This window comes from Purpureocillium lilacinum (assembly GCF_023168085.1).
Source record: "Purpureocillium lilacinum CBS 284.36 DNA, scaffold_8, whole genome shotgun sequence".
NCBI lineage: Eukaryota > Fungi > Ascomycota > Sordariomycetes > Hypocreales > Ophiocordycipitaceae > Purpureocillium > Purpureocillium lilacinum.
In genome coordinates this window covers 542,760-566,478 of record NW_027072118.1, presented here as the reverse complement: position 1 = coordinate 566,478, position 23,719 = coordinate 542,760, and the positions used below count along the sequence as shown (strand labels likewise).

Below are 23,719 nucleotides of genomic sequence, written 5' to 3'. Positions count from 1 at the left end.
CTTTCTTGCTTGGTGTCGCTGTCACCAGGCCGGCTGCTAGGAGGGACGGATGGATGGGGGAGGAGAGCGCAGGGTGCCTCGGACCGGACAGGATTGGCAGTGGCAACAAGTATTGGCACACGCAGGAACTCGAACGGGAGAGCTGGGGGGTTGGGGGTTGGGGGGGAAAAGCAGTGAGAGTGAGTGAGACTGATGAAATGGCGATGATGTGATGGGTGCATGCCGCCATCGACAGTCGATGCACCAATGATGTCAATGCCACTGCCGCGGCTTCCGCCTGCCGGCTCCCGGGGGGGGGGGGGGCCACAGGGGCAGATTGAATTTACCTGCGACGACGACGACGACGGGCGGGCCGCCTGGAAGTCAATCCAACGCCAGGGTGGCCGGCAAGGGCGGACAGCTGCACCAGCGGCAGCAGCAGCAGCATGGGCCTGGGTGGATGGCGGGGGGGTCATTTACACGGCACTGTGGGGGTGGGGTAAATGCCTTGCAGGCGGCATCATATTCCCGTCAATTACAACATGTCGTGGCTGGCCTCATCCACGACGACCACTTGAACCCGCACCGGGAGAAGCTCTGAGCTAGTTGACTCCATGCAAGCCGATAGCCGAGGATCACAAAGGGGTATCGGAACTCGTCGGTTAGATACAATACTACCATAGATCTCGAGCAGTAGTTGGGTGTCTGTTCTTTCTCGGCACTTCAATGTTCATGGATCATATACAGTAGCGGCATGTAAGGGTGGAAATGTCAATTCGCAGCCCAAGGCCCGTCTAAGACTCCAACGCCCGTGTCCCATCGTATCGCTACGACCAGTCTATAGTAAAAACACAAAAAGAAAAAGAGAAGAGTTATGCGCGCCTGCTGGGGTCGCGCTAATAGGGGTATCCCGCTCCTGGCCAGCACAACCCTGGCCACACACTTACACCGTTGCAAAAGCAGAACAAACCCAACACCAAAAGAAACCCAACCACAACGGTTGATCTGGTCCAGCCATCCCAACCCGTCTTCAACCCACCCTTCCCCCCCATAATCATCAACCGGCTCGGACCAGCCGCACGCGCACGTCGTCGCCCAGCCGGTCGAACCCGACGTTGGTGCGCCGCAGCCGCGTCGGCGTCCGGAACGGCTCGTCCTCGAGCTCCTGGATGTCAAAGTCGCGCAGCAGCGTCGCCGCCATCGCCATGGCCGTGTCGAAGCCAATCTTCTTGCCCGGGCAGAGGTTGCCCGCCACGCCAAACCCGCGCACCTTTTGCGTCAGCGGCCCGCGCAGTGAGCACGTCGAGCCCGTCGCCGCCTCATCGACGCTGAGGAAGCGTTCCGCCCGAAACGTCTCGGCATCGGGCCCCCACGTCTGGGGGTCGAGGTTGAAGGACAGCATCGGTAGCAGGAGGACGTCGTTTTTGCGTACCGTCACGGCGTCAGCTGATGCTGATGGTGCTGATGGCGCTCCTGAACCCGAGGTTGCTGACGCCACCGCCGGCACCTCAAAGTCCTCGGTCGCAAGGCGCGGGACGATGGTCATGCTGAGGCGCAGTGTCTCGTACCACGCCGCCACGAGGTGAGGGCACGTCGTCCGCACGTTGGATAGGTCGGGGCGGCCGTCGGCGCCGCGCTCCAGCCGCCGCACCTCGGTGACTACCTTGCGCCGCAGTTGCGGGTTGACGAGCAGGTACCGGAAGAGCCATGTCGTGAGCGTGCTCGTCGTCGGCAGCAGGCCCAGCGCCTGCAGCAGCTCGCACTTGTAGTAGTCCGGGTTGGCCTCCCAGTCCTCGCTGTTCATCCGGATAGCGTTGATGCGGTGCGCCGTGCTCGATACCCGGCTGGCGCGGTGCTCCTTGTGAAAGGCCATGAGCTTGGCGACGAGCAGCTCGCGGGCCTCGTAGACGGGCTTAGCCGTGAGCCACGCCACGGGTCGTACCAGGTCCTCAAAGCTGTCACTCAGGGTAATAAAGTTGTCCATGAACTCGCGGTCCGTGTTCCACGGGTTCTCAGCCCCCCAAAAGGAGTGCGCCGTCGCGCCAAGGACCGCGTCGAAGATCCATCGTCCGAGTTGCACTTCCTGCGACGCCGGCTGCTCCCCAAGGCGGCGGTGGATGTAGTTCGCTGCCGACTCGAGCAGCTCGTCGTGGCTCTGTGTGCTGGCAATGGCCTGGTTGTGAAGCGGCCGCGGGTCGTACTCGGCGAAGACGCGGATTCCCTTTTCGCTGAGCCCCAGGGAGCGAGCGGCCACGAGTGTCACGACCTGGATGAGGCTGGTCTCGCGCGAGTGCTTGGCCAGGGCGCGGTCCAGGGCCGGGTTCACCACGACGAGCTTCTTGTTGAGGAGGTCGATGGTGAAGAGAGAGTGGCGAGGGTTCTGCAGGATGAGGTCCCGCACGTAGTGGCCGCCGTTGCGCTTCAGCTGTAGGGCGTGGCCGATGAAGGGGATCGTGGAGGACACATGCGGCAGGGTCGAGGTGTCTGGCGAGGACCGGGCCTTGGTTGTGTGTCGGTTGTATGTGGAAACGATCTTGGGTAAAAGGAGGACAAAGGTGAAGAGGTAGGCGACAAGGAGGTGCTGTGGTATCGCCGTGGTGTTGTCATTGTTGTCCTCATAGTCATAAGAGGACGTGCGGTGCGCCCAAGGACGCAAGAGGTAGTCTGTGTCGTTCATGGTAGGCATCAACAAAGTTGTATTGCCTCTTTTGTCTGATGTGTTAAAGAAGTTGTCTTGTCTCTTTTGTGTGATGGGTTAAAGAAGTTGTATTGTCTCTTTTGTGTGATGTGCTAAAGAGGTTTTGATCCTTCCTTTTCTCCTTTCGCTTTCGAAGCAGTCTCTCCTCGCCTTTATAAACACCTTGCACCGTTTGCACTTACACCGCACACGAGCCGCACAAGGACCGAACAACTCGCACACTCCCCCCTCCCCTTCCGGTCCGAGCACCGCCCCGGCCTCACAGGAACGCCTCACCGTGAAAGGGAACCAACCGAACAGACAGAACACGCCATGACTCCGCAAGTCGTTTTTCTGTCCTTGTGTCTGTCGCGATATATTGCCCGTGCCTGGAGCTTCGCCCCCATCCGCGAGGCTGCTGCGGGTCCCGGTGTCCATCACCACACGCCACACACACACACCCCCTCTCACACCCCTCCCGCCTGGGTCAGCTGCGTTCGTGAACACGGCCGCCAGCCCAAAGAAGCCCGGTGGGGGTTCCCGGGGGGGAGGGAAAGGTCAGGCACCGCTCGTGGCTTTTTGGATGCCGTGCAGAGGGACGAGGCCGTTCGTATCCGGGACGCGGGCGAGGCCGGTGTGTGCTGTGTGTGGACAGCGGCCGGCACGAGGGGCGGAACGACGGCACACCGAGAAGGGTGCGTGTCTTGTATCATGAACGCGATGGGCTTGTAAGGGGAGATGTTTCGTGGCCATGGCTCCTGTGTATTTTCGGTCTTGTAGTTGTGAAACTGCATGCTCGAATTGCTGATGTCGTTGTCATCGTCGTGGGCTGCCGCCGCAGTCACAGTCTAGACTCGCAGACGGGCACCTCAGCTCTTACACGAAGCCCAACGCGGCCAGCCTGCATCTGTGCCCTGCCAATCAAGGCCGAACCACCGCCCAAAAAAAGGTCAAGCAAAAACCATCTACTGTCCGATAGCTGAAAAGAATTGAGCGAAGGGAACCCCGCGCCAGCCGTGAGGCCGCCCAAAGTAGAACAGGCGACGGCGGCTGTTCCGGTTCCTGAACCTGGTGTATTACCACGCCGCGGCTGCGAGTCGCGGCTGCGCAACCACGCCTGCGGTAAGCCAGGCAGTCGAATTCCCTAGCTCACTCGCTCTCGCTCGCACAAACATGACATGATCTTGGGCCAGCCTAGTAACTTAGTAACCTAGTCATCGTTCGTCCGGTCGCACGCCTCACCAGTCCAACCGGCTTGGCGCGCGCGCCGCCCGCCATCAACCATGCGGCACCGAAGGCCAGGCAGGCAGCGCAGCACATCGCGGGGCCCGATTGCGCCCAGGGCGCCCGTGGCGGGCGTTTCCCAACCCATGTCATTGACGAACTGGTGCGCATTGGCGCTTCCGATTGGGCGGGCTCGCCGGTTCGCAGCGCGTTTTACCACCGAAGCCAGACTCTGCCAGACGAGGGTTCAACTTTCCAAGTGCCCCACGTGGACCCGGCGTTCTTCGTCCGAAGACTTGCTTGTTGGGAGTCTCTTGTCGAGTCGTCGTCGAAACATGGGTTGGGTGTTTGAAGAGTAGTATTGGGAGTTACAACGCCCCCGCCGTGCAGCTCCGATTCTGGCAACGACGGCGACGACAATCGAACCGACCAACGTGCCTCGTGCGCGACGTCGCACAGGCCGCAAGAGCGCGGCGGCCGAGCCTCGTCGTCCCTGCGATGGGGGCAGCTCTTTTCTGACGCAAAGGTGGGACACAGGACATACATACGGTGTCATGTCATACACAGTCAGAGCTTCAGAAGCGGCGGCAACAGCAACAGGGGAGATCCCAACAGACGTCACTGCTCGGTTGCTCTCATTCTTCGCGGCACGTCCCCTCCATCGAAAGACACCGAGCCAGATGCCCCTCTGCCAACTCTGCCCCGCCCGTTCAGCTCCTAGTCCGCCAGGCTACCGAATTGACAACCGGCGAGTGGAATCGCAGCATCGGTCACAGAAGCCTTCTGATGCGAATATAGCCGGGAGGGTCTCAGGGCGAGCTGAGGGAGGGGGAAGAACCCTGCGTGACTGCGTCCCTGACCCTGTCAGCCTTGTGGAGGCCAATCGTCAGGGTGTTCGCTTGGGCGCGCGGGCGTGCCTGGGCTTGGCTCTGCGCCAGCCGCACAGTTGCAACCCGAGGCCAGCAGCAGCAGGTAGCCCAGCCTGGTCCCGAGTCGTTGCTGACTTGACTGGACCGGATTGATTGACTGAGTAACTGGAGGACCAGCTGTGCCGGCCGGCAGGCTGGCTGGCTGGCTGGCGGGGAGGCTGGAGGAGAGGGGGCGGGGCGGAGGCACACCGGACGACTGCGGGCGCCGATGCTGCTGCTGGTACGCCTGCTGGTTGCTGATTCCGAAGCCGCTGAGGGTGGTGGTGTGCGCGTGCGAAAGCATGGTGACCGCGTGGTTTGGTGTTGCGTTGGTTGCACGACCTTTGGACCCCGACGACGACTACGACGGCGCAGACGCAGGCACAGATTACTCACTTTCTCGTTTCGTCATTGCTGGTGACCGACGGGCACTGCCACGGGCGCTGTGCACAGCGTCCCGATTCCCGAACGAGGCGACGAGTGCGGGCGGCGCGCTCTCGACAAACACACTGACTGGAGTGCAATCGCGAGGCTGTCCGACCACAGGGCAACGACAACGACAACCAGGGAACCCAGCAGCCCGTCCCCGTGACCCGTGACCCCGAGACCCTGAGTGCCCCGCGCGTGCCCCGCGCCGCCGCCGCGCCGCGGGCAATGACGGACGGGCGCAGCGACGGAGGAGGAGGCTCTGCCACCCCGCTTGCCTGCCGACGGCGACCGTACGAAAACCACCACCAGAGGTGATGATGAAGCTGCGAATCTCGGTAAGCAGAGCAGGTGAGTCACGGGAACACGAGGTCGGTCGCTCGGTCGATGGGGGGGCGTGAGGCTCGGCGGGGTCAAGCTCACAGGTCAAGTGAGCTCTGCCTGGGGCGCGACGGAGGGGCTTTCAATCGCGAGTCCTGCGTCATCGTCGGTGTCCCCCGGGGGAGGAGGAGGAGGAGGAGGGGGAGGGGCAAAGCCGGGCGACGACCAGCCCGCAACAACCTCGCAGAGCCTCGCTCGCTCACTCGTCCGTCCGCCCGCCCAAAAAAGAATGAGTCCTGAAACGGGGCCCCTCGGAAAGCCTCAAAGAGGGCAGAACACTCGGCGGTTGCCTGCCTGGTGCATGAGGTCACCTTTCGGGGGCCAGAACGAAACCGCTGCTGCGCATTTGCAACTTGGGCCCCGATCGCGTCTAGCGGCCCCGCGCCGCCCGTCCTGTTACCTGCAGCGGCTGCTGCGATCCGGCGTTTTTTCTGGCCTAGCCGCCTGGCCTGGCTGCTGGTTCATGCCCTGGAATCAGAGAAAGCAACTAATTAGCCTAGCCTAGCAGTACTAACGTTAGCGGTGGCACCCAGGCCCAAGGAATAAGGCTGCTGCAGGCAGGACAAGGCAGGACAGGGTGTCGCCCGAGTGGCGTGCGCGAGGAACGCTTCGCTCGTAGGGCTGACAGTTGGCGCCGTCGTGGTCTCGCGGCTCTTTGTCTTGGTCGGCCGCCAGGTGGGGCCGTGCGCCCGGCCGAGTCGCCCGCCTCCGCTCCCGAGATCTGCGGCCGACCCGGCGTTCCCAATCGGGTAGTTGGCACCCGGTGGTTCATCCGCACGCCCGCCCGCGAGCCCGGGGCTTCAGTCCGACGCCTCCGGTAGCAGCAAAACCCAACAGCAAGACCGAGTTCCATCCCCTATTGCACCACTGAATGCCATATTTCAACACGCGCCCGTTCACATCAGTCGCGGTTGTGTCGTTGGGCGCACCTCGTAACTTTCTTTGGTGTCCCCACGCCGAATGGACGGCGGCGTTGGCAGGCACTGCGCCCCCCCTCCCCGCGGCCCGCGTCCCGAGAGATCGGATCTCGCATGAACGCCGTGCCGCGCGTTGGTTGCATTGCAGCGCGCGGGCACGCGTGGGTTCCTGGCGGACGCGCCAACTACATATGTAGTAGGTATCGCGCTGCACGTTTGGCGACGGTGGGCATTGATGCAAAGAGGGTTGCAACGTCTGTTGGTTTGCCCGGCGTGTGCAGTTCGCGGAGGAATCGATGGTTGCGGCAGCATGAAGGCCTCAGGCACCTGTTTGGATGCACATGTTTACCCTGGGATCGTCGCGTTCCACGTAAACGAGGGCTTTGCGCGAGACAGAAAGGACGCACCTGTGCGATGGTTGGGTGGTGATGGCCAGCACATTTGGGTTTGATGCCGCGACGTGTAACTAAATGGCGATCGCGAGTCGCCATCAAGCGACAAACTATCCCGCCTCGGATGTAGCTTGTTACTTATGGTCCAGGCGTTGGGATGCGGCTTGGACATTGAATCCATCACCGAAGCGTGCTGGGGGTCAATGGCGGAATCAGGAACACGCCGTTTCCGTATGCTCGCAAATGGAGCTACAAAACAAAGCATGGCTTCAAGTGCCCTCGTCAGCCCGGTGGAAGCGTAAAAGTGTTCCCAAACCCTGACACTCACAACCATACGTGTCCCTGCTACCACGGTTCTGCGTGTCGAGCCGCCAACACCAACGCTTTGTGCCATGCAGTGCGACGTGCCCCTCGCATTATTGATAACGTCTAAACACGATTGCAGTATTGCTCGTGAATATGACCCTGGAAACAACCTACAACCAGAATTTGTCCTTGGTCATGTAACTGGGCACGCCGCTAGCCACCAACCCAACAGGGTAGAAGTGAGCTCCCTGTAACTGACACCGGGGGCATCTTGTAGGCCTACGTACTGCTGTCTGCTTATGTTTGGATATAATCTTCAATTGTCCTACAAATTTCGCGAACCTTGTCGTGCGCTGTGCATTGGATGTAGCAGTATGGCAAGCAATGAAGCAAATTCGATAAGCGGCAAGCTCAGTTTCGCGAACGAATATAATACCTGATGTGGCAATGTTAGGAAGCTTGCATCCTCAGATCGTACCGCTATTCACTGTGATACAACCTGCATACCTTGCAAGCACCGCAACCGTCACTGATCGAATGCTGTAAAGTACGTTCGAGTTGAGATCAGCTCGACGATGGCTATCCTGCAACCAGATCAATCTGGCCTGGGTATAGAGATTGAAGTGCTCGTCAGGTCGAAGGAGCTGTGCCAAGTTGGCCACTTAGAGCGGGACCGTCGAGTTTCTCAGGCCATCAGGCGTCAAGAAGGCTGACCAAGCCATTCCTTGGGCCAATTTCACCGTCAATTTCGCCAACAGGGCCAAAATGTACGCCTGATCGCGAGTAGGCGAGTCGAGAGACCATCCAAACAGGCGGCAGCTCGATGCTTTTGTTGGGCAGTGATGCAGCCCGCCCACTAGCCCTGTGAGCATCACATTTACTTTAGGAGATAGCCGCGGTTCTGGGAAGAGGCAGCCCAGTGAATGAGTGTTTAAGTCGAGGTCGACCCCGCGATTTCCATCTTTGTTATGGTTGAGGAGTTTTGCAAGAGGCAATGAAGGACGTGATTTCAGAGTAGTACTTTTCAACAGTAGAGCACCCTCCCGCACGCGTGGCTGCAAATACAGCACCGTGTGTATTTCTCACTCTAAATCGAGTAGAGTGGCGTCGGGACCAGTGCCGGCACTGCCTCATTAGCCAGTGCGGGTATTTGAACAGACCAAGGGCGCCCGTGGTGGTCATGCTGGAACCCCTTCCGAGGCCTACGTGACGGCGCAAGAGCCATAACCTACGCGCGGCGGAAGTGTGACCCCAAGTCTCGTCACAAGCGTCGAGTCCACGCAGACTCGTGGTCTCTCGACACCGCCTGTTGCCCAGTTGACGTGTCTTCCAGCTGGGCATCAGAGGATCCTGGTGAATTGCGGGCAAGCCCTCGGTGGCGTTGCGCCACGCGCTGGAGATGCGCACGGCAGAGAAAAGCAACTCAGCTGCGCGTTGCAAAGCAGTACTTGTGGTTCTTGACGGACCGGGGCTCTGGCGTGATCGTGTATGGCAATGGCCGGATCGCTGTGAGGGGGAAACGCGCGCATTACAGATATTAGCGAGGATCAAGGCCAGGGCGATGTGAGGGGCGGGTTGGCGGACACGATGCATATTTTTGCTGGTGGCTTTTGGAAGAGATGGCCGTGTTGGTCGTGCCACCGCGCGCACCTTGACGGCGACAGAGCCAGACGACGATACTCTAGCAGCGATGCAATCGCGGATTGCAAGACATGCACGCCAATACCCGCGACACGCACGCAGACAGCATGTCTGAGACCTTAGGCAACGTGCAGCGGCCCACCTTGTAACGGGCAACACGCGACGCTTGCACGTTTTGGCCCGCCGTGTCGTCGCATCAATGATCACATCATATCAGATCAAAGCGCCCTCATTTGGCGTTTTTTAACTTATAAGGTTGCCCGAGGTGCCGGCGCTAGAGGCTGGAGTGGCCCGCCCGCTGCCACCTCGCTTATTTCGAGGTGCCGGCAGCGCCTGGGCCCGCCTACACGCTACACTGTACCTACAGGCACATGCCTAACGGGCAGTGGAGGGTAGGTAAGGTAGCGTTGAAATGTACCTACAGTACAGCACCTCTTCTGTGGCACTGCGCCCTATCGACCACTGTTGTTACGGTGCATCGTTCAACCGGCGCCCGGCCGTTCAACGAGATTGCATGCGCATTCAACCCTCTAACGTTGGCTCCTCGCCTCCAACCTGACGATCCATCGCCAAAACCAAACCCGCCGAGATGGACAATACGAGCTTCCCACGTCGCCGCCAATGCGCGCTCCCTCATGCGACTTGCCCGCCGCGCGGCGGCCCACGGGTGCCATTGCATTGCAACTACCGCCAAGCCTCCCCGCCGCCGCCTTCTTGGCTGGGAACCGACTAGCCGGCCCCATGGGCTGCGCCATCGGAAGTTGACGGGCAGTGGATCGCTGCCCGCGCGCCCGCCCGCCCGCCGCAGCAAAAGCTCAGGCGTCAAAACCATGTCGCCGCCTCTCTATCAAGGTCTCCCCTCTTGCACCGTGTCATCCTGCCGCTCATCCAATCTTCATCCTCGCCGCCCTTGGCATCATCACGGAGCGTGACGACGTATATCTGCACCCACACACCCGCACCGTAAACCACCAAAACCCGACAGCGCGCAGACGAGAAGGCCACCATGATCTGCCTCAACAAGGCCGACGAGGGCACCTTCAAGCACCTCTCCTTCAACCAGAGCCCCCCCGCCCTGGCCCCCAGCCACACCACCCGCCAGGACCTCAATGGCATCGCCAACCTGCGCGAGTTTGTCGCCGGCGGGCAGGACGTCAACGGCGGCGACGCCTCGGCGGTGGGCGCCAACGGGGACAGAGGCGGACCAGACGTGTGGCATCACGAGCCCTGGCCCGTCGCCGCGGCTCTGGATGCGAGACGACGGCCCTGTGCGTCCCCCCTTCCTTCCCATTGACCTCGTACATCCGTGTCGAATGCTGACTCTTGCCTCTCCCAGGGCTGTTCTCGCGTCTCAAGGCGGCCGTTGGTGGTGAAGACCAGCCTCGCCTCCGGGGGTCGTCCTCGGGCCGCCTCGAGCGCCTGTGGAGTTGGACCACCTGGACCCTTTCCGTCCTCTTCTCTGCGTATCTGCTTTCTTCTCTGCCTCCCTTTCTGAGCTCGCACCATGGATCCCCCACCGCCCACGTTGTGGCAGCCGACGCCGCAGCTGCCAGTCCTCCCGCACGCCTTCGCAAGCGCTCGACGTGCGCGACTGGCGGCGTCGACCCGGCCAAGTACAACCTGCCGCTCCATGCGGGTGCCATTGCCATCATCCTCTTCGTCTCGACCCTCGGCTGCGCCTTTCCCATCATGGCCACCAAGTTCCCCGGTCTGCGCATCCCGCGGCGCTTCTTCTTCGCCATCCGTCACTTTGGCACCGGTGTCCTCATTGCCACGGCCTTTGTCCATCTGCTGCCCACGGCGTTCCAGTCCCTCGGCAACGACTGCCTAAGCTCGTTTTGGACGGAAGGCTATCAGCCCATGCCAGGAGCCATAGCTTTGGCTGCCATCTTCCTCATCACCGTCATCGAGATGATCTTCCACCCGTCCCGCCATGTGCCGCCGCCTCAGATCGTTTCGGGCGGTCGGGCCGGTGGCCAGGGCCAAGAGGCCAAGGGCGGCCACCTCTGCTCCAACACGGCCTTGATGCCTTTCCGGGACATGGGGCCTCTCCGCGGCCGCTCCTCTAGCATTGGCCAGGGCCTGTCGCAGCTGGACCAGATCCACCAGCTGGCTGAGCGGGATGACGCCGCACAGGTGTCCAAGCAAGAGGACAACACGGCCATTCAGGACAGCGGTGCCGAGTCGCTGTCAGAGGTGCAATTGTCGCCCGAGATGAAGCTCCGAAAGGAGCGTCTCCAGTGCGTCTTGCTCGAGATGGGCATCCTCTTCCACAGCGTCTTCATCGGCATGGCTCTGAGCGTCTCCGTCGGGACTGACTTTATCGTCCTCCTCATCGCCATCATCTTCCATCAGACGTTTGAGGGCTTGGCGCTTGGCTCCCGCATCGCCACCGTGGACTGGGGCACCAGGACGTGGGAGCCCTGGTTCATGGCTCTCCTCTATGGATGCACCACGCCGCTCGGTCAGGCGCTTGGCGTGGCGACGCACACGCTGTACAGCCCGGACTCGGAGGTGGGCCTGATTGTCGTGGGCGTCATGAATGCCATCTCGGCCGGTCTGCTCACCTTTGCGTCCCTGGTCGAGCTGCTGTCCGAGGACTTTTTGAGCGACGAGAGCTGGAGGTATCTGCGCGGCAAGCAGCGCGTGGGTGCCTGCGTGCTCGTCTTTGCCGGCGCTTTCCTCATGAGCCTCGTCGGGGCCTGGGCGTAGACAGAAACACACAAGCATACGCCGGCGCTGCCAAGGAGACGCAAAGTATCGTCTCTGGGTAGCGCCGATTACCTGCTTGGCGCCGCATGTTGTCAAAAGACGAGATGCGGGGCCGGCGGGCGTTGGGCGTCGACCGGATGGAGGTCACATCGTCCACCTTTTCATTCTGCACTGCGATGGCGTGTAACATGGCACCACCTGTCGTGCTGCACAACGTCGCCTTGTTCTGCAAGGGAATGCCGTTCTCGGCCCACAGGACATTTCTACACATGGAACATCTACTTCGTACCACATCTTTTCAACAAAGGTGCTTGCATATAAACACATATAGCCTTGCAAACATGCAGCCGTTCATTCGTTATTGCCTCTTCTGTGATGTATGCCGTCTATGAGACCGTGTTCTTGGCCACGACGCCCCGCGCAAACTCGCCAAAGGTCAGGTGCTGCTCAATGTCCACCTCCTCGCCGAGGTTGGGCTGCGTGAAGACGGCGAGCGTGTTCCTCGCGACGCGGCCGTCGCTGACGCTCGCGCGCACGCCCCTGACAAAGTGCGGCACGGCCTTGAACCGCCCCGCCGTGATGCGCTCCAGCGCCTCGCCCGTCTGGAAGGCGATGCAGTCGCGCGGGATCTTGACCTGCACCGTCTCGCCGGTGCGCGACTTGATGTACAGCCCGGCCTCGGGGTCGGGCGACGCGCCGAGCTCCTGCAGCGGCGGCAGCGAGGCGCCCGACCCGGCGGACGCGGCGGCGTCGCGCGGCACCGCGGGGCTCACCTCCTTCTCGTCGATGAACATGGCCGACGTCAGGCCCGTGAGGCACCCGTGGTCTAGGTGCGTGGCGCACCAGTCGTCCTCGGTGGTGCCGTCGTTGCGGTCCAGCCCCTGCGGGAAGTAGTGCAGCAGGCGGGCCTTGGTGGTGCTCGACGTGCTGACGACGTGCTCGAGGTAGCCGCGCGGGTAGCCCTGGATCTCGCGCTCGGCGAAGCGGTCGCACGCGCGGGCGACGAGCACGGCCACGTCGATGATGAGCCGGCAGAGGGCCGTGACCGCGGGCTTGAAGCCGGGGAGCACCTCCTCGCGCGGCCACAGGTTCGGCGACAGGTACTCGGGGAACGTGTCGGCTGAGAACTCGGCCGTCGGCACGGCGCACTCGAGCGACGGGTCCACGTAGAAGGCGCAGTTGGCGTAGTAGGAGCCCTTGAAGGTGTCGGCCTGCCCGTTCTTGAGCGTCTCCTTGCCGAGGGACCAGCCGGTGAGGTACTTGGCCTTGACGTTTTCGAGCTTCTCTGTATTATGTGTCAGTGATCTGTGTGGTACTCCCGCTGGGCTCACGCCATGGGCTCATCGTGCGTCTCCCTCCCAGATGGTACCCCCGGGATCAGCGTCAGGGGTCAGCCAAGTGGCCGGCGTACCTAGCTCCGCCGCGGGCAGGTTGCCGAGATAGCTTGCATAGGAGAGTGCCATGTGGCGCAGCTGGGCAAAGTCCTGGGGCACGTCCTTGACGACCAGGATGCCGAGCGAGTCGGGCCCAAAGGCCGCCTGCAGGGTCTCAAACGAGACGGTGCCTGCGCAGTGTTAGCTGGGCTGGTCGGATCTCTGTGACTTGCATCCCGCTAACAACCAGCACGGGGTCAACCGTCATACCATCGGTGAGGTCCTTGAGGGACACGGTCACGGCCTGAGCTTGCGCCACCATCTTGCTCTGTGTCTTTTAACTGTGTAACACTGGACCCAGTTGAAACGGGGCGGGAGGAGAAGAATCAGATAAGAAAAAGATTGAAATGGCATGAGCTGGAGCAGGCTTCCCCGGAAAACCGTTATATCGTCCTATGTGTGAGCCACCCCCACTGTTTTCCGCTGGAGAACCTGACCTCCCAGGGCGGCTGTGGCGGGGGATCTGGTGCATAGACACAGCACCCTCGTTAGGGAAGGTGGCCCAACTCGGGGGCCCTAGCCGCCCGCTTACATAATTTATTGACGTCGCGTAGCTGTCTGGAGCTCGCCGCATCCCGATCCGCCGTGCTGTCCAACGACACATGACCAGTCGCTCAACATCGCGGCACGCGAATCCCGACGCAACCCGCCCACCATGGTCAAACCGCTGACCTTCAAGGGTGACAAGAAGCCCAAGAAGCGGAAGCGCGACAAGCCCCCCGCCGGCTTCGACGACGACGACGAAGGCGCCGCCGGGCCCGCGGCGAAGCAGCTCCAGCGCTCGCGCGGCGACGACAATGGCGACGGCACCGAGACGGCCGCCGATGACACCTGGGTGTCTGCTGAGGCGGTCTCGGACGTGGTTGGACCCGTCATGATTGTCCTTCCCACGGACAAGCCGTCGGCGCTGGCGTGCGACCCGAGCGGCAAGGTGTTTGCGATGCCCGTCGAGAACACGGTCGACGACAACCCGGCGACGGCGGAGCCGCACGACGTGCGCCAGGTCTGGGTCGCCAACAAGATTGCGGGCACGGAAAATTATCGCTTCAAGGGGCACCACGGACGGTACGGGCCGACCTCACTTCCTCCGTCTCATTTAACCCAGGCCGGCAGCTGACTTCCCCCGGCTAGGTTCCTCGCATGCGACAAGATCGGCCACCTGTCCGCCACGTCCGAGGCCGTCTCGCCGCTCGAGTGCTTCAGCCTCATCGCCACGGCCGACACACCCGGCACGTTCCAGGTGCAGACGCTGCGCGACACGCTGCTGACGGTCAAGCCCTCGACGTCGGCCAAGGCGGGCGCGCCGCCGGCCGAGGTGCGCGGCGACGCCGAGACCATCACCTTTGACACGACGTTCCGCATCCGCATGCAGGCGCGCTTCAAGCCCAAGCTCCGGGCCTCCAAGGAGGAAAAGGCCCTCGCCAAGATCAGCCGCCGCGAGCTCGAGGAGGCGGCCGGCCGCAAGCTGACCGAGGACGAGATCAAGATGCTGAAGCGGGCGCGCCGCGAGGGCGACTACCACGAGAAGCTGCTGGACATTAAGGTCAAGGGCAAGCACGACAAGTTTGCGTGAGCGGGCGGCTTCTCCCATCCGAGCGACGGCAGGGGTGCAATGGGGACGTGCCGGGTCGGGCTCCGGTCCGGTGCCTGTGACGGCCTTGGCCCCCGTGGGGTTTTTTGTGTCGGCTACGGGACGACGGAAAGGGCGTTGTAAGCGCCTCACGACCCACCCCGACGACCCCGCGGCGCTTCGATGCTTCGATGCATCGACACTCTAGCACCAACCCCTCTCGCTTACGCAGCTCGAACCACAAACACGCCGGGTGAGATTGGGACCAACGATCCCTAAGGAATGGGTAGAGCACCCGATGGGGTTCAGGCCCAGGTTATGGCGCCGTGGCTCCTCTACTGGCTTCGAGGACTGCAAAGTCGGGGCAGGCAGGCTCTCGCAACTGTGCATGAGTACTAGGGGCCTGAGAATAGACACCATGGTTAGGCCTAGCATATACACAGCACAGATGGCAACACATGCCTGAAATGGCAATACTGTTGCACACGAAATACTTTGAGACGATGACACGGAAGCATGCGCATGCTGATTTGACTTGACTTGATTTCATTTGATTCATCGCTGGACGCTCAGCTGCCCGGCCTCCACGCCTTGATGTTGCCGTCCTCGCCCGCCGTAAACACCAGCTGCTCCTCGTCGAAGAAGCAAAACGAGCGCACAATCTCCTCGCCGTGCGCGCCCGGCAGGCCGACGCCGTTGGCGCGGTCCAGCACCCACTCCTGCCCCCGCGTCGGGTCGCGGGCCATGAAGACGAGCTCAAAGTGCTGCTTGCTTTGGTGGCTGTTAGCGAGTACACCAAGTAAAGCAATGGACTTGAAGTTAAGGGTAACATGGACACAACGCTAAAGTAAAAGGCAGGAGAGGAACAAAGACGTACTCTTGAGATCCCGCGCCGATGACGGCCCCGCTGCCATCCGTCTTGGGCGTCACGCCGGCCACGTACTGCACGGGCACATCGTCCTCACCCGCGAGGGCCTTCCGCAGGTCTCCAAACGCCTGCGTAGCGTCTCCCGAGGCGCGATGCTCGGCGACGTCGTAGAGGGCGAAGCGCTCGTCGTGCGACAGGGCGTAGACCTCGGTGTCGGTGAGGAAGCCGGCGTGGTGAATGCTCGCGCCGAGGTTGAGCGTCTGCAGCGTGAGGTCGTCCTCGTCGGCGACGCGCGTGTCGTACACGTTGACGAGCCCGTCGGTCGAGCCGCTTAGTAGCAGCGCGGGCTGCGCGGGGTGGAAGGATAGTGTTGTGACGTCGTCGGAGTGGACTTCTTGGTAGTGCGCGCGCGGGGAGGGGGTCGACCGCACGTCCCTGTGTAGTTGTTGCGTGAGTGGTGTGGACTCGGAGAGATCGGGCGCGGTATGAGAAGCGGGAGTGGGAGGAGAGAGGGGAGAAGACTGCGTACCATAGATATATCGAGGCTGTGTGGTTGGTGAGCTCCGTGCCCACGGCTATCGTCTGCGTGCTCGCGCTACACGCCATGCTCAAGATCGGCGCATCGCTCGCTGCTCTCTTCCGTCAGCATCCTTCTCCCCGAGTCCCATCCTCTCTCTCTCTCTCTCTCTCGCTCCATCTCCGACACCACCAGGGCCTGCATCTCGACGACGCCTCTGCTCACTCTCACTCACCCTTGAACCGCGCCACCCTCGCCGCCTCGCCCGCCGCGCGCAGATCCCACACGGCCACGCCCCCGTCCTCGCCCGCCGTGCACACAAGCCCCGCCGGCCCGTCGAACACGCGCAGCGCCGCGACGCCGCCCCCGTGGCCGAGCGCCCAGGCGTTCGCCGCCGCGCTGCCGCCGCCGAAGCGTGTCGGGTCCAGCAGCGTCAGCCGCTGGTCCGACGTGATGGACGCGAGGCCCGCCGCCGTGCGGTGCAGGTCCAGCACGTACACGGCATCACCGTCGCCGCCGCCGCTGCCGCCCGGGAAGTGGTGCCGCGCGACGTTGGAGAGGTTGTACATGGTCGCGGACCGTCGTGGTCGGGGTGGGTTGTGTATGTGTGTGTGTGTGTGAGTGAGGTTTTGGCGATGGTGGGGTGAGGCAAAAGTTTTGGGAGCGCCGCGGGCGGTGAAAGTTGTTCACCAGTGACCTCACCGAGCTCTTCAAAATGTAAAGAGAAAACACAGGAGCAACTCAGATTTTACAGTATCTCGTCGAAGACAAAGTTCACGTCCTTGGCTTGTCCTCTGGCGGGCGGCCACTTGAACTTTGCGGCCTCGTTTTAAATGGACAGCCTCGTCCGCCCCACGACGCTCACAGCTTCACAGACGGAACTTCAACTACGCTTCAAGACGTCATCGACTGAGGTCCACAACTCGGTTGACTCGTTACGGCAATGGCAATAAACCGCCATTACCCTTTACTTATTCATATCGTACACTCGTTTTTGTCTATCGGCTGAATGGAGTGCCAAATCGCCGCCAACAGTCCGCTGAACCAAAACGCCGAAAGATGCAGTGTTGTGTTGCTGCCCATTAACCCATGCCGCCGTTACATGTCGTCCTTGTGCTTCCTCTCCGCTCGCTCGTTTACGCCACGGAACGCTCGCTTGCCCACTTCGTAGCTGCTGATCATTATGGCGCACGCCGGTGCCACCTTGAGTGTGCGCGGGATCCAGCCCCTCCACAGCCCCGCGAGGCCCTCCGTCTTGAAGATGTGCGTCAGGAGGCGCACCATGCTGAGCTCTTCGGGCGCCTGGGCGGCCGCATCGCCCACTGCGCTCTTCGATCCGTCCCGGTATACCTGCGTGCGCGTCTTGCCGACGTCGAACGGCATGGTCACGATCGAGGCAAAGGCGCCGGACATGGCGCCCGCGGTGAAGCTGTCGACAAACGTCTCGGTGTGGTTCTCCCGGCTCTGTGACCTGAGCCGGGCCTGCTGCGGCGAGTCTGAGAGAGTCAGAGACCGGCCCCGCTTCTCTTCGCGCGCGTCGGTGAGCTTGGCTCGGATCGTCTCGTATCCCCACCAGTAGATGCCCGAGAAGGGCACGTCGCGCCAGAGGGTCAGCGTCAGTCCTCTCCAGAGCGACGTGTACCCGTGAGCGCCGACCATTTCCCGAATGCCGTTGAACGCCTCTACCAGGTGATTCGTCGTGCCGACCCCGGAGGCGGCCTGCATCCTCGTGCGCACCAGCTCGATGGGGCTGACCGCCGTCGCAGCAAATATACGCGCCAGGGACCCCGACGTCAGGGGCGCGTGGTCCGAGGACAGCCCCGACAGAGGGCTCTTGCTGTTGTACCGCAGCCAGTCGTATCCGGCAAAGTAGATGATGTTGGCGGGCACCGCCATGGCCAGCGTCGGGGACAGGCCCCGCCACAGCGTCGTCACGCCCTCGTTACGGGCGATTTTGCGCATGCCGTCGATGGTGGATGTATACGTCTTCTTCTGCACCTCCTGCACGGCGCAGTCGGCGGGCGCGGCCATGCGGGGGGCGGCGATGCAGTACGACGCGTCGTTGCCAGCAAAGAAGACCTCGCGGCAGCACGCCGTAACTCCGAGCTCGGCCGTCTGTGCCGGGGTGAGGGTGGTCGTGGTGAGGGCGAGGCGGGAGAAGTCGACCGTGGACGTCGGCATCTTTTGCGACTGCAGCCGGACTCGGACTACGTCGAGGGGCGTCACTGGAGTGGTGCACGTCAGCACTGGCGGTCAGTCGTCGGACTTTCTCGGAGAGGTCACGAACTAAGCAGCGACGTCAAGAGGCTGCCGGCCGACGCCGACGCCATCTTCTGGGGCGCCGTGATGGTCATGCCGGAGGCGTCGTCTTGGACGGCCTCGATGTCGACGAGGCGAGACATGGCGAACTCGTCGTCGGCACCGAGCCGGTCGTGGTTCTGGCCACGGGCGCTGTCGCGCCTTGTGGAAGCCATGCAGATTGGTGATGTCGGCTCAGAGCATCATCCACGGGTCGCGCACTCTTGCTCAACAGAGGAGCCGAGTCGTCGCAGCCGCGTCGGAGGCCGCAATACCGAATGTTGCTGTGAATGCGAGTCGAGCGAGGTGCGAGCGGAGAGAAGGGTTGGGGGAGGCGAAGAGTCAACGATGGATATTAGTTGGCAGGCATTCGGTTACCAAATAGCTTCTGCGACCGCCTAGAATTTTGGGGGGCCATTGGGGTGTTCGCCCCCCCGGTGGCCGGAGATAAATGGGGCCTCTTGGGTGCTCGATGCCGCGGGTTTCCGATGATGTCAAGGATACGGTCTGATTGGCTGCGACCATCGGCCCTTGCGGCCATCGGCGCCCGCGCATCGCCCGATAGCGCTATCAACTATCGATAAGCCTTGGCGGCGGCTGGTCCCTGACAAGACTGACAAGCCGACAGACAGCGCAAGGTGCGAAAAAAAATTAGTGGGGGAGGGGTCCCCTGACTAAGCCAAAAAGTTGGCGATAAGATTCTGATTTTGTTCGCATCGTGCCTCGCCAGGCCAGACCAGCGGCGGTCAACGACACCCGTGTGCAGCGCTCGACACCGTCAAGATGCGGTACGTCTCGCGGCTCCCCCTGTTCATTGTGCGGCAGCTGACAGAAGCAGTATCGAGCCCTGTTACTTTTGCGGGCGGCCCGCCTACCCGTCCAAGGGCATCACCTTTGTCAGAAACGACGGTACGACGTTCCCCCATGATCCCCCTGTTCTCGGCGGATGCATTCGAAAGAGACAAACCTACAGAGAGCGAGTGAACCCCAGGGACTGACCGGATGCCGCAGCCAAGTCGTTCCGCTTCTGCCGATCAAAATGCCACCGTAACTTCAAGATGAAGCGCAACCCGCGCAAGCTCAAGTGGACCAAGGCGTACCGCCGCAACGCGGGCAAGGAGATGACGGTGGACAGCACGCTGCTGTTCGGGGCGCGGCGCAACGAGCCGGTGCGCTACGACCGCGACCTCGTGCAGAAGACGCTGGCGGCCATGGAGCGCGTCAGCGAGATCCGCGCCCGCCGCGAGCGCGTCTTCTACAAGAAGCGCATGGCCGGCAAGCGCGAGCGCGAGCTGGCGACGGCGCGCAAGCTCGTCGCCGAGAACGAGCACCTGCTGCCGCGCCTGCGGGGCAGCGAGCGCAAGCGCCTCGAGGAGCTGGCCGCCGAGCAGGGCCTCGACGTCGACGAGCTGGTCGAGGAGTCCATGGCCGCGACGGCCGGCAAGACAAAGGTCTTTGGCGTCGAGAAGAAGAGGCTGCGGGTGCGGGCCGATGGGGATGTCGAGGAGGAGGGCGCCGAGGACGACGGCATGGACATGGACTAGATGGGGCAGGGTCGCGCTCTGCTGCGATGGAGTTGCTGGTGGGATTCTTCGACTCCGGGGGACGGAAAAAAAGTGCTAAAGTGCTTCGCATACCCACGCCGCGAGAGCACGCAGGAGCATGGCCGACTTTGCTACATAGCGTTCTGGGATCTTTTCTAGATGACAATGGAGTTTTCCTTCTCATGGCAGCTCGGACGTTCCAATGCTGACCTGCCTCATTACTATGTCGGCTTTGGAATCGTCGTCTTCACGGATTTGGAGACTCTTGTACTCGCCAGTCTGTCCCGGGAGGCGGATGCCAAAGACCCAGTCGCAGACGTCAAGCACCCAGTTCTGAGCAGACTCCTCTGTCGGTTGATGGTTAAACGGCCCACGCGTGCGGTCGGCCTCCCATGTTATCTCCACGATGCGCGCCGCCTCCTCCTCTGAGGTCTCTCCCCCCTCAGCACCTCCTCGCCGCGCCGTCTCGATCCTCGCCGTGACGATGGGATTCCCCGTCCAGCTGCGCAAAAAGTGCACGTCCACCTTCCCGTCGGCGTCAGGGCCCTCGGCGTATACGTGCCACTTGTGGTCCATGATCTGGGCGCTGAAGCCCATGAGCAGCGTCGCCAGGCTGCCGGGCGGGAGGACGACGACCCATGGCGTGGTGACGGGCTGCGCGTAGTCCTTGGCGGGGATTTTTCTTGGGAAGCTGGCTTTGGTGACGCGCTTGGTGGGCGCGTACTCTAGGTAGTGCTCCATGGGACTGGCGGGAGTCTGAGTGTGAACTCTGAGCTGCTGCGGAGTCGTGATGAGTTGGCGGCTCAGTCCCTGGACATGTGTCGTCTGTTCAGCCGCATTGCCCCGAAGCCGATGCCTTCTTACAGCGGCTCGCTCATTGCCACCAGCGTCGCCAGGCAGCAAGCACCTTCAGATCCCATCTTGGCCACTTTTAGACTGCACACCTGATAATGTGGGATTCGACCATGTCAAGTCAAGAAGCTAAGCGCAGTGTGCCTATCCTAGTGTTACCGTACCATGCGTCGTCGCCGCTTCTCCAGGCCATTGTCCGCCACTCGCCGCTGAAGATGGTGCAGAGCCAAACGTTAAAAATGCCTGCTGGCCAAGCTCATTGCCGGGCCATGTGCCACCCAACGGCACCGAATCGGAGCGCAAACACAGGTGGCGGGTGCCGTACCGTTTGGTGCACCAGCGCAGGCGCAGGCGATCCACCTCCACACTCGAAGTGGATTAATCATGCCGACTCCATTCATCCATCATCCATCCTCACCCGTCGCCCATCCTCACTCACCGTTCATACCACAAACTCATACACACTCTCCCTTCAGTCACGGCATCATGTCTATCCTCAAGTCATATTAGCTGCAGCCTGCCAGCCACGCAGCCGCACCTCACACCTCCTCGCACAGGCAAGCCAGGGCAGTCTCTCGGGTTCTCCCCCGCCGCCGCCGGGCTTAGCGGACTTATTCGACGTCACCACCACTCATCCGTCCTGTGCCCTCCCGTCCGCCATGTCGGATTCCAAGCCCCCCTCGGGCCTCGACTCGGAGCTCGAGTCCTTCCGGCAGCAGTGGCTCTCCGACCTGCGCACCCGCAAGGCCGATGCCCCTCCTCAGACGCCCTCCGCCGCACCCGCCGGCGCGCATCACGGTCAGCCGCCGCCGCCGCCGTTGCCATCGTCGTCAACAGCTGCGGGCACAGCATCCGCGGCGGCGCCGTCACGACGGCCCGCCCCGTCGCCCACGCGCAGCAGAAGGCCCGCGCCACCGCTGCCGCAGCAGGTCGACCCCGCCGACGCAGAGGATGATTACTTCAAGCCCCAGTCGTTCGATGACCTGCCGTCGCCGGCGCCGGTCACCGGCCACACTCTCGACGGGTCCGTACGGCCGCCCCCTGCGCAGGTGACGCCGTCCTCCCCGTCCGAGTGCCGCCTCGTCTCGGCCTTGGACCACTACGAAGAGGCCATGGAGAAGGAGGCCCAGGGCAGCATGGGCGACAGCCTCAAGCTGTACCGGCAGGCGTACCGGCTGGACCACCGCGTCGACAAGCGGTATCGCGAGAAGCACTTTCCCGCGTCATCCTCCACCAAGCCGGCACAGACCGCCGCAACGGCACCATCCTCCGCGGCCGCCACTCAAGCCCCTCCCCCTCAGGCGCCGTCAGGTAAAGGCGAAGACGCTGCCACCGAGCCGCTCTCCACGCCCGACCTCATCGCCTCCTTTGCCGCCCTCACCATCGAGCCCCTCCCGCCGCACGTCGACGGCGACCCCCTTCCGCCGTGCCCCATCGCCGCCCTCCCCTCGGAGCTCCTCGTCCACATCCTCGCCGACCTCGCCGCCGACGACCCGGCCGCCCTGGCCACCGGCGCCGCCCTCGCCTGCAAGCGCTTCGCCTACCTCGCCGCCACGGAGCAGCGCCTGTGGCGGCGCGTCGCCCTCGGCTACCGCTGGGGCTTCGCCGGCATGCACTACCACTGGGCCCGCGCCATCGAATGGGAGCCGCTCGAGGAGGGGGACGTGGTGCTGAGCCCGGACGAGGCGCGCGAGCTGCTGGGCGACGACGACGACGACGACAGCGGCCTCGTCCACGACCTTGGCACAGACGGCGGCACCACGGCCCTCGTCATCACCGCCGAGGAGCTGCGCCGCCGCCGCGCCCGCACCCAGCTCCGACTCACCACCTCGCTCGTCCCGTCGGCCGCGTACCCCTCGTGGCGGGACCTCTTCCGCGGGCGCCCGCGCATCCGCTTCAACGGCTGCTACATCAGCACCGTCAACTACGTCCGCACCGGCCAAATGTCCACCAACCAGGCCACCTGGGGCGGCGCCCCCGTCCACATCGTCACCTACTACCGCTACCTGCGCTTCTTCCGCGACGGCTCCTGCATCAGCCTGCTGGCCACGGACCCGCCCCGCGACGTCGTCCACCACCTCACGCGCGAGGCCCTGCTCCAAGCGCGCGAGCGCCTCGACCACCATCACCACCACCATCATCATCGCGACCGCGATCAGGCGCACGTGCTACCCTCCTCAGCCACCTTCATGCGCAAGGCCCTCAAGGGCCGCTGGCGCCTGTCCGCCTCCCTTCGCCGGCCATCCCCGGGGCGAGATGTCCCGCACCACCATCACCAGCGGGCGGCCTCGGCCGTCGACGCCGCCGCCGTCGTTACCAAGGATAACCCCTCCGAGGATGCTGCCGCCGCCGCCGCCGACGCCGACGAGTTCGAGGGCGACGTCTTCGTCGAGACGGAGGGCCTCGTCGGCACAAAGTACACGTACAAGATGGACCTGGCGCTGCGCAGCGCCGGCAAGGGCACGCGCAACAACAAGCTCGTCTGGCGCGGCTTCTGGAGCTACAACAAGCTGACGGACGACTGGGCCGAGTTCCAGCTGCGCAACGACAAGCACTACTTCTTCAGCCGCGTCCGGAGTTACGGCATTGGGGAGTGAGTGAGGATGCGTGAAAATACGGGCATCTCGTCACCTTCCTCACAATAGAGCATCGTCACCCTGCACCACCCCTGTACGGTAGATCACATCCACAGTCACCACATAGCAAGCAATCCTCGAATTGATAGAATAAAACGTCATTATTTTTTGCTCCGTTTTATACGTCTCGGCATCTGCCATGTCATCCAATCCAACCACCGGCATTAAGTACATGATACAGGAGGTGTAAAGAACCAGAGTGAACCAAACCCAACCCAACCCAGAGTTCGCGTCGCTATGGCGTGGTAAAAGGGAGCCCACTCCCACCCCCCATCCGTGTCCCGAATTAATATAGCATAAAAAGAAAAAAAAAATCAGGCGAGTCTTCGCCGGGACGGGAGTGGCCGTTGGTTTTCCCTCCCCGAATAAGTAAAGTGTATTGTGTGTAAGTGGTATCTTGACGGACTTTTGCCGCTCCGTGTGTGTGTGTGTGTGTGC

General features: G+C 62.5%; 9 protein-coding genes across 9 annotated transcripts; 4 read left to right on the top strand and 5 right to left on the bottom strand.

Moving 5' to 3' along the window:
* Positions 1 to 1,036: 1,036 nt before the first annotated feature.
* PLICBS_010071 (uncharacterized protein) lies at positions 1,037 to 2,656 on the bottom strand (the record flags this gene model as incomplete). Its single annotated transcript, XM_018327127.2, has 1 exon — positions 1,037 to 2,656. One exon carries the CDS (start codon positions 2,654 to 2,656, stop codon positions 1,037 to 1,039), a length of 1,620 nt encoding a protein of 539 aa, XP_018174158.2.
* Positions 2,657 to 9,857: 7,201 nt separating this feature from the next.
* PLICBS_010070 (uncharacterized protein) lies at positions 9,858 to 11,563 on the top strand (the record flags this gene model as incomplete). The annotated part of the gene is made up of 2 exons (XM_018327128.2): positions 9,858 to 10,119; positions 10,188 to 11,563. 2 exons carry the CDS (start codon positions 9,858 to 9,860, stop codon positions 11,561 to 11,563), a joined length of 1,638 nt encoding a protein of 545 aa, XP_018174159.2.
* A 386-nt stretch (positions 11,564 to 11,949) lies between these two features.
* PLICBS_010069 (uncharacterized protein) lies at positions 11,950 to 13,258 on the bottom strand (the record flags this gene model as incomplete). Its single annotated transcript, XM_018327129.2, has 3 exons — positions 11,950 to 12,848; positions 12,975 to 13,127; positions 13,207 to 13,258. The coding sequence occupies 3 exons, from the start codon at positions 13,256 to 13,258 to the stop codon at positions 11,950 to 11,952; spliced, it is 1,104 nt and encodes a 367-aa protein (XP_018174160.1).
* Positions 13,259 to 13,651: 393 nt separating this feature from the next.
* On the top strand, positions 13,652 to 14,569 carry PLICBS_010068 (uncharacterized protein; the record flags this gene model as incomplete). Its single annotated transcript, XM_018327130.2, has 2 exons — positions 13,652 to 14,061; positions 14,128 to 14,569. The coding sequence occupies 2 exons, from the start codon at positions 13,652 to 13,654 to the stop codon at positions 14,567 to 14,569; spliced, it is 852 nt and encodes a 283-aa protein (XP_018174161.2).
* Positions 14,570 to 15,135: 566 nt separating this feature from the next.
* On the bottom strand, positions 15,136 to 16,520 carry PLICBS_010067 (uncharacterized protein; the record flags this gene model as incomplete). The annotated part of the gene is made up of 4 exons (XM_018327131.2): positions 15,136 to 15,337; positions 15,444 to 15,869; positions 15,964 to 16,063; positions 16,187 to 16,520. The coding sequence occupies 4 exons, from the start codon at positions 16,518 to 16,520 to the stop codon at positions 15,136 to 15,138; spliced, it is 1,062 nt and encodes a 353-aa protein (XP_018174162.2).
* A 529-nt stretch (positions 16,521 to 17,049) lies between these two features.
* PLICBS_010066 (uncharacterized protein) lies at positions 17,050 to 18,425 on the bottom strand (the record flags this gene model as incomplete). The annotated part of the gene is made up of 2 exons (XM_018327132.2): positions 17,050 to 18,176; positions 18,239 to 18,425. The coding sequence occupies 2 exons, from the start codon at positions 18,423 to 18,425 to the stop codon at positions 17,050 to 17,052; spliced, it is 1,314 nt and encodes a 437-aa protein (XP_018174163.2).
* A 607-nt stretch (positions 18,426 to 19,032) lies between these two features.
* On the top strand, positions 19,033 to 19,793 carry PLICBS_010065 (ATPase-activating ribosome biosynthesis protein; the record flags this gene model as incomplete). Its single annotated transcript, XM_018327133.2, has 3 exons — positions 19,033 to 19,037; positions 19,088 to 19,158; positions 19,261 to 19,793. The coding sequence occupies 3 exons, from the start codon at positions 19,033 to 19,035 to the stop codon at positions 19,791 to 19,793; spliced, it is 609 nt and encodes a 202-aa protein (XP_018174164.1).
* A 180-nt stretch (positions 19,794 to 19,973) lies between these two features.
* PLICBS_010064 (uncharacterized protein) lies at positions 19,974 to 20,534 on the bottom strand (the record flags this gene model as incomplete). Its single annotated transcript, XM_018327134.2, has 1 exon — positions 19,974 to 20,534. One exon carries the CDS (start codon positions 20,532 to 20,534, stop codon positions 19,974 to 19,976), a length of 561 nt encoding a protein of 186 aa, XP_018174165.2.
* A 770-nt stretch (positions 20,535 to 21,304) lies between these two features.
* PLICBS_010063 (uncharacterized protein) lies at positions 21,305 to 23,242 on the top strand (the record flags this gene model as incomplete). The annotated part of the gene is made up of 1 exon (XM_018327135.2): positions 21,305 to 23,242. The coding sequence occupies one exon, from the start codon at positions 21,305 to 21,307 to the stop codon at positions 23,240 to 23,242; it is 1,938 nt and encodes a 645-aa protein (XP_018174166.2).
* Between the last annotated feature and the right edge of the window lie 477 nt (positions 23,243 to 23,719).